The following is a 12,024-nucleotide window of genomic DNA, read 5'->3' as shown; positions in this document are numbered from 1 at the left end:
ATGACTGACCATTCTTTTTCCCAATGCATCACTTTTCTTTTAGAGCTTTATAAAAAAGATTAACACTCTCACTGTAGCAGGTAATTAGTACAACAATATCCTTTACAATATGTCCCTGATCTTCCTTAGCTATTACCTAGTACTTCATGGACAAAAGGAATTTGTTATTAAAGAGAGAAGATAAAACTACTTGGGCAAGAATACTTTTACAGATTAACAACCAGATCCTTTCAACCAGCATTTGAAACAACAATTGCAGTGTCATGACATTAGAGAGCAGAGGGGCTGCATTCCAGATTTGGGGCAGTGCAGTCACCATTAGCTGTAAACCTCTGATGGATGTCACTGTGATTTGAGTACTTTCCCTCTGTTACAAGGCTTTATCAGTAAGTCATTCCCCATGCATGAAAGAAGTGCATGGTAATAGACTTTTCCTGTTTCCTACAAGATCTAAACTCCTACAGAATTAAGTTTAAAACAGATTTGAAAACCAGCACTTCCTCTCCTTCAAGGAAATGCACCCCATGTGAATGCTGTATTAAGTAGATGGGACAGAACAAAACAGTTTAGTGCTGCTCTGTGTCTTTTGGCAAAAGCTAAAGAGAAAACACTAACCAGATTATTTGAAACTGGAAAAGCATATTTCATTAGGTTCTCAAATATGGATCGTCTAGTTCTCCCTTCAGGCTTATGAGCAAACCGCAAGTTTCGAATATCCTAGGGAAAAAAAGAGGGAAATCAAGTTACAAATTTCTGAACCACTTCAAAATCCAAGGAAAATCCAGAAGCCAGAATTCAAAACAGGGTCACATCACAATGCTCTTTCTAGCACTGATTTAATACTCTACTTTGAACAGTGTTGTATTGCAATGTTGGGCTTGGTTCAGGGGTTGTCTGCAGCCTCCAACAACAGCAGAGCGGCCGAGGGAGGGCACAGCTGTGCCCGACCACAGCATCTTGCCTTCACATGAAGCTCTCCACCTGCTGAAAGTCTTGAGGAGAGCCCTGCTCAGGAAAATGCTATGCCTGACCGGCAGGACTTTGTGAGACAGACCTCCTTGGCTCTCACTGAGCTCTCACGCTGAGCAGTGCCACAAGACCACTGCAGGGGATGGCCTAAAAAAGTACCTCCACAGAGCTACTGCATGTAGAGGGCCCAAGGACAGCCAGTTGGGTGCAAAGCATCCAGTGCCATCTCCCTTTAAAGTTTCCATCTCTCAGAGCACTCAAGAGGGTGTCTTGAAACCAAGAACTCCTCCACTTTGCACAGCAGTACAAAAAGCGGTCCTTCAGGACCTTTCCGTAGTCATCTACAAAACCAAATTTGGAAAGTAAATAAAGCATCTCTAAGTTTTTGCTTGCAGTAAAGAGTCTAAAACCCATCAACAGGAAATGAGCTATCAAGTTCAAGTACATGAAGACAGTAGAGCAAGTCAGAGAATGAGATAAACAGCTGAAGACTTTGCTTCCTTACAGGGATTACATGACTGGTCTCAGACAGAGAACTTTTCAGGATGCAGAAGCTGTATCTGTACCACTCCATTATTGCACTAAACTGCTATGCATATCCTGGTGAAGCAGGCCAACATATATAAATATGCTATAAAAGGCCAAAACACCCATCCTATAGTTTGTGCCTGAGTTTCCCACCCAGGGAAATGATACAGTTCACTCCAAACCTGACCAAGTGTGCTTATGACAAAATGGCTGAGGACTAGGAATCCAGATCAAAACAGGGAACAAATTAGCTTGCCAGCAAAAGCAGCCCACCCTATGTTAGCCAGGGTGGGTTATTACTGCCACAGGACAAGGGAGCAGCTGGATGATTTGGTACAAATTGCAGTAACTGGTCTTGACTCAGCACACCCACAGCTTGACAGTCTGCTTAGCTTCCTGGTGCCTCAAAATCACAGCAGTGACCAGAGCAGTTTGGGACTCCTTTTCATTCCTGCATCTGCTCTCATCCAGAAAGTGGCATCTTTTTAGCCTTGAGGGGCTCTGACAAGCTCTAAGCAGCCCAAGACCGACAAGCTTCTGAATCCAGCTCTTCCTATGTGGTCACTGAGGGAAGCAGAGGGGCCATGCCACCCAGAGATATGAATTTAGGAGGGGAGATGGTGGCTTTATCTTCTTTGTGGGTCTATAACAAGCAGACATGAGGAGGCAAATTGTTAGTTTTTACTGCAGTTTGTATTTCCAGTTATTCCAAGGGCTCTTGAGAGGCACATGTGAAATATGCACTGCCTTGAAAGAAATGAAAGAACAGCCCCGACAAGGGCTGAAGGCTACTCACCAGTCCCTCATGGCAAAGCACAGCAGCAGGTGGACATGAGCTAATGATTTAGGGGGAAAACGTGCCCCTTTCTTGCTCTTTAAATGCAAATGAGTGACAGGCTTACAGCATTCCACAGTAGCTGGGGTCTACCTAGAATAAGTCTGGTGGGTCACCCTGAAAACTGAGGATGCAGGCCGACACTTCCTTGATGAAGAAAAGCCATTGCCCAGCACAAAGCCTGAAAAAAGGTTTGGACCTCTTCTCAAATGAGTGGAGCTGGAGAATACTGAAAATTATTTTTATCATGTTTTTTGACACCTGTGAAATCATACTGACTGAAACATTTTGCAGAACTTCCTACAGTACTACAGAGAAAACCTTTAAAAATATATGTTCTCCTTCCCCTATTGCAAAACACAGCTAAAAGTTTACCTTGCATACAATCTCCAGCCCGTATGAATTCTCACCACGACTGGAAGCACCTCCAATTTTCTCCACTCTGTTGATTACACCTAAAGATGCATCTAGGACAAAAGGAGGGTCCTGTAGACAGTTGAAATTTGTGAGTTTAAAAAGGGGAGGGGGAAAAATCCCCAGCTCCTGCTCCCTTATGTCTATACTCCCAAACATATAGTTACATTCCAGACAGAATTACTCTCAAACAACACCTAGGTCTAAAGACTGAAAAGGTAACGAAAGCAGATCATTTCAAAAGCTTACCCGTTCCATGCTTTTAAAATACAGTCTATAATTGGTAACAGTAAGGGTTCCTCTGATTGCTCCAGTGAAGGGGCAGATGTAAGTAACATCCTTAGCTTAAAAAAAAAAAAAAAAGAAAAAAAAAAAGAAGAAGTTGTTAATTTCACGGTTAATTTATGGGAGAAAAATTATGCCAGCAACAATATTTGGGGGCCTTACCTTGCAGATCATGAAATTAAAACAAGCTTAATCTGGGGTTCTAGCCTAGAGCCTAGAGCTAACATGCAAGTTTCAGTTCTGTGGAGAAGGTAAGCGTGTGGGTAGGAATAGCACCATCACCCAGAATCCTCCATTTGCACAAAACTGCTACCCCTGTCAACAGGCCAGTGTTTGGTGCACGCTGTTTGCTCTTATTGCCAGTAGCTGAGAACATCATGCATGAAAAGAGGAGACCACTCCTGCCTGGATGCACACATTTGAAGCTGACAACAATCTACATAAAAGCTAAGAATTGTGCCCAAGATGGTTTGTGCCACCGGGGGCAGGAGAAGGCAGTTCTTGTCCAGGCAGGTTTTAGGATGCCTGGGTCCTTCTGCACACCCTTGCATGTGGAGTTAGCCCTGGGATGAAGGCCTTCGTGCTAAAAGCCAGCAGAGCTACAGTGATCTGCAGGAGCCATGAATCTGTGTAACACCCAGCTGCTGGTGCTCTAGGTCTGAAGTCAGCGATCAAGTTACGCTACACAATTCAATTATTTTTGAGCCTGAGTGCCGGTGACTCAAAACAGTCCCCTTCTTAAAAGGCCTCAAATGTTTCTCACTTGTTCCAGCAAAAGGCAAGAGGTGCTGCTGGCTTTCCACAGCAAACACCTCTCCTAACTGCCCTTCTGTTTTATATCAATTAAAAATGCCAAGATTTAAGTTGTTGCCTCCCCACCTCTACCGCCTACCAGGTCTTCTGCCACTGAAGCAGTTGGCTGGCTGTGTCGTGGCAATGGTTTACACTATCACCAGATAGTTAGAGCTGCCAGATCCATGAACGAATTCCCATGATCATCTTAATAACCTCAAGCCTCCGAGCTCTAGGGTACCCATTTTGCAAGGGCTGTGTCAGGAGGACAGCTCGCCTCCTACCCAGGAGACAGCCACCACGAACATGAGGTGTGAGGCTGCTGGGGTGTCAGGATGGGAACCTAAATTTCTTCCACCTTTATCCCACGAGATTTAGCCCAGAGGGAGAAAGAGAAGAAGTCTCCCTTATTCCAGGGCACTGGCAACTCATATAACTAAAACAACCTCACATCAGTTCTGCTTCTGCATTGTCTTCATTGACTCTTGAGATTTGGATGTGGAGAAAGATCCTTAAAATGTCAGAAGTGACTAATTCAGAGCAAAATATGTAGCATGCAATATCTGGTTAAAAAGAAATAAAATATATATAAAAACAAGCTAGTAATTCCATTATTTATTTATTTGCATAAATTTACACACATTTGTTTAAAGGACAATTAAACACAAAATGCTTATAGCCATTTCTAATTAAACCAAGTGTTTCATTAGTGGCCGATTATTAATCACTTCTTTTCAAAGACTAGTTTGACAGAGGTTTGAAAGCAGACTCAGGAAGCATAATAAGGGTGAGGGCAGCCTGCCTAGTTTTTCCACTTGGAGTTCCCATTATTCAAAATGTAATTTCAAAATGTTTAAAAAAACCCCAGCAAAATCCACTAATAAGAAAAGCATGCATTTACATCTGAAAAGGAACAGGATTTCTGGGTAAAGAGGAAAGGTAAGGAACCCCAGGCACGATCTCAAACACTGGCCTTGCCAGCTTGTAAGCCACACCACCTTTCACATTTGCATTTTATTAGCCTGGTTTCCTAAGGAAATAATTTTACTTGATTACACTGCGCATGTACAAATGCACCTACACACATGGCTTGTCTGACCTTAACCCTGCCACAGCTGTATGATTTCAGCAGTCTCTACTTGATAAACAGGGATCTCCACGGCATTAAAGTGCTCCACTGTTTGTGAGAACGAATGCCAGGTATAATAGAGAGGTTGTAGTAGTGCTATCACCACGGGAAAGCCTAATGATCTCAGTCTTTGGTATAAGAGAATACATATGGGAGAAAGAAACTGGAAACCAGATTTACTAATTCCCCTGCTTATGGAATTCCTGTCTTTTACAGGCCAATCTTACCCTAGATTATTGGGTCGGCTGAAAATATTTTTTCTTCCCTTCCCTGTAAAATACAAGAATTACATTTGCCTTTATTCACACTTTTAACAGGAAACAATTATTGCTGGTGAATAACAAAGATTTCCTTTTTGCTGCCTTCAGCTTCTTGCTGGAACAGGCAGCTGCTGTCTGGGCTACTCCAAAAGCCACCCAGTCTTCTAGACTTACGTGGCTCATCACGCCATTTGCCAACAGATAAAACACTGGTAACTGATCTCTTAAAACATTCCCTAGGAACCCTTCAAAGTACTGCCTCACTGTCAGAGCTGTGTCTGTGGAGTGAGATAGATATCAGTCTGCAGTGTATGGCTGGAATATGAGTTCAGAGTGCTTAGGAAAGAGGTTGAGAAAAAGATTAATCATTGAGGTGGGTTGTTTGGAGGGTTTTGTGCTTGGTTTTATATTGTTGTCGTTGTTGGGTGCATTTTTTTTGTGAAGTATTTTCAGTTTTCGTTTTTTAGTATTTTATGTTTAGGACCGAAGTTGCACTCCTCTATACCATCCTAAAAGGAAGGCAATGTGTTAAAAGAGTGAATACAAAATCTTTCAGAGAAAATTAATCAAGAGGCTTACTCAAGCCTTCAGAATGGAGAGCATCAGCAAATCTGATGCATGTCACAACATCTGGATGAAAAAAGAAAAAACCCATCCCCCATCGCAGTAAGTTCCCTGCAAAAGGACTGTATCCTTTCCTAGAGTCCATGACAGAGATTTGACACAGAACTGTGCTGTGTCAGCCTAAGAAGTTACCCTGTGGCAAGGACAAACTGAAACAGTTGATCCATGTCCTCTCAGGAGGCAGCAAATGCAGAGCTGTACAACTCACCCCATCACTCATGGTAAGAGCGTTGAATTGCCTTGTACTTGCCACGTGCTAAAAGAAGACACAGTCACCTTGGCCCAGGTAATGTGCAATAGCTCGATTAATGAAACAACCTGATCATGGCTCCCAAAACATCTGCAAGGTGCTGCTGTTGGTCAGTGACCACTAAGATATTTTGCTCTGTGGATATTTTACTGTTTGTCAGCAAACAATAAGGAATTTCCTCTTCACGTACCCATGTCTTTAATGGTTTCCCCAGGTAGCAAAGGCGGCTCTTCCATTTCAGCCAATTTATTAGCCTCCCTCAGGACCTAGGCAAAAGATGCAAGTACAAAGAGAAATTCATTATGTTTTCATAAACTAAGAAGTTTACACCTACAGGTCAACAGTATCAAGGACAACAAATATTCAAAGATCTTGAAGTACTGCCTAGGGTCTCTTCAGAGGTCAACACCAGGCTCTGTGCTTTGGCAGCACACTTCCCAGGTGTCCTTTCATGCTCCAACCTTCTCTTGCCCAGCCCACCATCACAAGTCAAATTCTCTCACAGTTATGTACAGAGCCAAAGGAATCAGTTCCTTTCCCAGTTGAAGGGCTCAGCGATTACCACAATGATATCAACTATTCAGCAGAGCAATTTGTAGTTTACGCTGAGGAAAGTTGAAAAGGTCACCTTGGTCACTCCGCTGTGCTCAGTGAGGGTCCCACAACTGCAAAAGCCCTGACTGGACTCAGTTACAAAGGTCCTATTTTGACAGGCATATATAGGAGGTACAGTTCACATTTTCTTTGTTTTTGGCTGCCAAATGACCCCTTCTTCACTTTCCTTTGGGTTCATGCTATACCACAGGGCATGACTTCTCAGATCTATGGTTGCATTTACACAAGGGTTTTCACAAGAACAGCTGCTATCATGAGCAGATGGACATTTTAGGAAAGCATGGCTGTAACTAGGAAAGCGTAACCTGAGGTCTAAACCTATAAGAACTAGGAGAGAAAAGCCAATATAAGTGATCAAGATTAAGGCTATGTGGCCAAATGCAGATGGATTTAATCATGTTGTCCACGACTCAAACTGGACAAATGACCACAAGCACAGCAGTACAGGTTGCTCAACCTCTTTATACAGACAGAGAGCAGGTAAGTTAGTCCAGACTCTGCCTCATGCTATAGCAACCACAAAACTTCAAGGTTGTTCAAGGAGTTCAAGGTTGGTGTATGTCCCGCCTGGTGAAGACAGGCAGAGGGAGCTCATTGCTGCTCACAACTGAATGTGCAGGCTCACCCAAAATGTTTTCTTTATCATAATGCAAGGAAAGAGAAAGAATTGCTTCAATTTGGAGTCAGGAAATCCCTGCAAAGAAAATTCAAAGACATAGCCTAAAGTAGCATTCTAGAACCTGACACGTCTGTGGTCAACTTTCATGTAGGATCAAGCCAGAGGGAGAGCCTCGGGGAAGAAAAATTCCCTAAACTATGCAAAAAAAATTGGAAACAAACCCAAAGAAAGCCCTTGCAACAATAAGAGCACATTCCAGCATTTTCACACAACAGATTGATGCATAGATGAAAAGATTAACAAGATCAAAGCCTTCTTGAGAACAAGATGTACATTTGAAAAAATGCATTCAAAAGACTTAGAAAAAAAATAATAATAAAAGCAAGTACAGTCCCGACTTCCTAACAGAAACCTCACAACTGCACCCACTTAGACCAGGTCTTAACAGGGAGGTTTCCAGAGCAGCTGGGCTGGGGTCCATAGGATGAGTAAGGAGAGGTCACCACCAACAGAACTCACACTGGCAGCAACTTGCCAGGAAGCTTCTCTTCCCCCACATCAGCAATATCAATAAAAATAAGGTTTTGCTGGTATAACAAGCAGAAATCAATGTTGAGGACTTCTTGTCAGAACAGCTGTGTTGGCCAAAGATCACACACCCCATCAAAGCCCTGACTGAGGGCCTCCCTGACAAAAGCCTGTGATGTAGACCCACTCTCAACTCCTTTGTGTCCAATTTTGTGCTTGAGTAACAGCCCTGAAATTAGCAGGATAACATCTGGGTTATGATAAATGAGATGGAGGCTTCTGGCTAATTAGCCCATAAGTGGTGGTCATCTTTTTGGCCTTTTATCTTGGAAGGACATTAGTGAAAATACACTCTGCACTCAGAACACGATCACAGCTTCTTTGAGAAGGTCCGTACCCCACAAGGGCAGCAGCTGCTGCCAGGATCATTTTGGTCAACAGCTGGACTTGCTGCTCTCCTGCAGATGTCAGCAGGAGCACGTTCAGCACTAAACATTTGGGGGACTGGGTTGTATCTTAAGCCAAAACAAATATGAAGTAAGACACATAGAAAGCACTCGGTATGACAAACATCTGCCGAGGCGGCAGAGGTGGGCAGTGCTCAGGTGGGTTTTAAACCCTGTCCTGCAAGTTGGGGAGAGAAGGAGGGAATAAGCAAGCAGTATGAAAGACAAGAACCTCCATGTGAACACCATTCTGTAAAGACAAGGTTGAAAACCTTTTCAATTTAAAAAGTGTCTCTTCTAAGTCTAATAAAATCCATCTGCTCACTCACACTTCTCTGTCCCCATGGCCAAAGGAAAGGGTCAGCAATCAAACCTGTGCTCACTTCAACACCAGGCAGCAGACGGCTGGCTTCCTGGAAGCACAGCACTTCAAGGTCGGCCTCCTTGCCTCCCCTCTTATTATTTTTTTTTTTTTTTTTTTTTTTTGGCTACAGTCTTGAGGACTAAACTCATTTTCACCACCCCTCAAGTGACTTCAGCACAATACCTATCTCAGGTAACAAAGCACTGACTCCATGATGATTTCAAAGTCGGTGCAAGCACATAACCCCTGGATAACCATCATCCTTCCCAAGAGGCTGAGACAGACATGGTCAGAAAGCCTAGGACAAACACTTCTCTATTGTACCAATCTATGCACTACCTGCTCAGCACGAGATTTTGAATAAGCCTCTGGCTGGAACATGGACACTTGAAACCCATCCTGGCAGAAGCCAAGAAATGAATGGTAGGTATTTTCCTGAAACTCATTTCCATCAATGGCTCCTTAAAATTGATTTTGGGAAATGCAATCTGTGTGGGGCTGAAAATGCAGGCAGCAGGCACAGGAGAAGACATCTGTGGCACCACTGAAGGACAGAGACCAGCAGCAGGTAAGAAAAGTGGGTGGATAAGAGGAGTTTTGGAAACAGATCAAGGAGAAAGAATGGTATGGGACAATGCACATGAAGCTCTAAGATGACATCAGTATTATAAATGGGCTCTTTGCTCCTTATATGACTAAGGCAGTGACATGAAAAGCCTTTCCATCTTACTGCCATCCTCCTCTCCCCCTCAAAATCCAAAAATGGTTCATTAAACTGTGAGGAAAATCTTTTTTTGTACATTAGCCTATTTTCAAGACTCTAAAAATAACACTCTTGGGCCCAAATTTAGCCCTCTGCAAGCCTTTCAAAATTAAATTAAGAGCACCAGTAAGGCGAGGAAGCAGGGAAGGGAGCCAGGGACACGACTGCGGCAGCCCGGCTGCAGTGGGGAGACGGCAGCTGCTGATCCCTAAGTGCTATTGAGGCAGGTACCACATACGCCTGCAGCTGAAATGCGCCACCTCTGTGTGCCTCAGCCTTTCAAATTGCTCCGTGGGAATAACACCAAAGAGTCCTTAGAGATCTGCAATGAAGAGCACATGCAGAGCTGGGCAAATCATTATTACTTAGGAATAGGACCCCAGTGACATAGAGTCACACACAGCTCTTCCTGTCACAATCATCACCAAGATGGTTTCTATAACAAACAGATACAATGACCAAAAACCAGTGGAATACTCTGCCTTGCCTCTTAGTTGAACAAGGTCTTCGTTATCTTTTCCCCTCAAAAACGTTATGCTTGGTAACTGAATCTCTGGAGGAATGAAGTCTCATTACATACCAGAACAGCCTTTATTTCTGTCTTCTTTTACCAAGTAACATCATCTACCCATCCCACCCGTCAGCAGCTCTCCCTCTAGATGAAACAGCTCTCTAGGAGTCTGAGAATGGGAGTACCTTAGAACCTAAACACAAGTCCTGGCTCAGCTCAGAGGGTGTGAGGACTTCGTGCCACCACCTACCTTTGTCCTCTGCTCAAGCAGTGACTTCGCAGAACAAACCCACACTGCTACATTCAACAACCACTTCTCTACTCCAGGATCCTACCTTGTGTTTGCACAGTCACCCCTGGCTGGAGGTGCAGAGCTCTCTCATGCCCTCCCAACTACTGCACCCAAGACAGGGAAACTGCTGTTTTGTTGAGGCAACCTCCAGATCTGAGGAACAAAATCATCATCTCTTTTGCTTGCCTGTATGGGGTCAGGGAAAGGGATTTAGGTCCTGCTAAAAAGGTAAGACTGCTGCAATTCAGGGTACTGCAGTTCTCTCTAACCACATGTTCACACTGCCTCCCAAAACAGCAGCCAGCATGCTGCTACAAAAATCCCTCTCCTGGCTGATTTCGCTGCACAATTCGTGCATGCAGCTCACCCTGAGCAGCTGCAGCCAACCTGGGGTGGTACAGAGCTGAATTGCAAGCAAACTCTATGCACAGGGTCTTAGAGGCCTGTGCACTGCTGAACACTGTTCCAGAAGGACCTGAGAGGGTACATGAAGCTCTAAATTCAGGGTTTTCTTTTTGACCATGAACAAAACAGCTGATGTGTTTTCCTCTTGTGCTGCCTGGTGAGGTGCTTGCCTACCAGAGATGCTGCACAGCCTGGCTGACAACCCACATCCTGCGCTGGCTGAGGCCAAGACAGGCCTGCCTCCTCCCACCCACCCTGCCAGTGCTGTCACTGCTTCTGCATCTAGCTCAGTCAAGATGCCCAGGTCCACTTTATGGCTTTTATAACGGAAGTTTTCCCATAACCTGCATCATTTTGCCAGGACTAGCTTAGGGTGTGACTACAGGAGCGAAGGTGAGTAAAAACTGGGCAAGAGAGAGGGAGCACCTCAGACCAACCAGGGAGAGAGTAACTTTATCCCTGGACACTGCACAAGCCTCCTGATAACAAAGATGCATGAGGAGAGCACCTGAGGCCTCTCCTAGCCATTTTCCAGTTATTCTCTTTTACTTTCTTCTGAATATTTGAGTCCTAAAACCCTCAAAGGTCAGATTGTTTGGCTTCTCGCAACTTAAGGGAAGACAGGTTTGTGTTACTAAATTGTTGTGTAACAGTTTTCTCAAGTCTGCAGAGATTCTTCTATCCTGAATCACAATAAAAATGAGCAAAAGGAATCTTTTTTGGCTTAGACAATATTAAAATGCACCCTTTTTGTAATTTTTTTTCTTTCCTCTGAGTTAATCTCTCCTTGGTAACCTCCTACACACTCCAAGTCACTTTGCACATTTTGAACAGAGTTGTTATGCATAAAGCCGCAGCACTGGTACGACATGTTCAACCTGACAGCACGAACACCTTGCTCCTGTGTTACTCCTTTCCCCAAAACCATGTCTGCTCCATCTTCTGAGAAGACACGCTCTCCAAGCTGGGAACTGCTTTTGTTCCAGCTACACACAGTCCTCTTCTATGTTTCCTACAGGAGGAAGGCGGTCTCTTAACTGGTCCCTTGACATAAACATATATAACTTGCCTGTATAGACAAACATTACACACACACACAAAGTCCCTTTGCTTCTGCAGTCCCTGAACTCAGATTTGGCATGTTTCTGTCTACCTTGTGAGCATACACTGGTCAGCAGCAACAGGTGAAAGATATGGTGCAGGGACAGGAATGTGCATGTTGTACATGTACAAAAACATAGAGAAGAGTTTAAAAACATAAAGTAGTTTAAAAACATAAGAGTTTAAAAAATATGTATCTTTTCAAATCAAGTGTGAAATATGGAATCGAAACTCAACAGCCAAGTGACAGGTTTTATCTCCTACAGGAAAATATCTCTCTGATACTTCACATTT

General features: G+C 43.7%; 1 protein-coding gene across 8 annotated transcripts in view; it reads right to left on the bottom strand.

The window, feature by feature from the left end:
• MTMR2 (myotubularin related protein 2) overlaps positions 1 to 12,024 on the bottom strand; it is a 63,136-nt gene that overhangs the window by 19,371 nt on the left and 31,741 nt on the right. For all 8 annotated transcript variants that reach the window (XM_069015026.1, XM_069015024.1, XM_069015027.1 and 5 more), the window contains 4 exons: positions 6,277 to 6,352; positions 2,996 to 3,090; positions 2,708 to 2,818; positions 616 to 717 (listed from right to left, as the gene is read on the bottom strand). In XM_069015026.1, coding sequence (XP_068871127.1) covers positions 616 to 717; positions 2,708 to 2,818; positions 2,996 to 3,090; positions 6,277 to 6,352 — 384 coding nt within the window. The remainder of the gene's footprint in view (positions 1 to 615; positions 718 to 2,707; positions 2,819 to 2,995; positions 3,091 to 6,276; positions 6,353 to 12,024) is intronic.

This window comes from Aphelocoma coerulescens, chromosome 1 (genome assembly GCF_041296385.1).
Source record: "Aphelocoma coerulescens isolate FSJ_1873_10779 chromosome 1, UR_Acoe_1.0, whole genome shotgun sequence".
Classification (NCBI taxonomy): Eukaryota; Metazoa; Chordata; class Aves; order Passeriformes; family Corvidae; genus Aphelocoma; species Aphelocoma coerulescens.
This window is presented reverse-complemented; position numbering and strand designations above follow the sequence as displayed.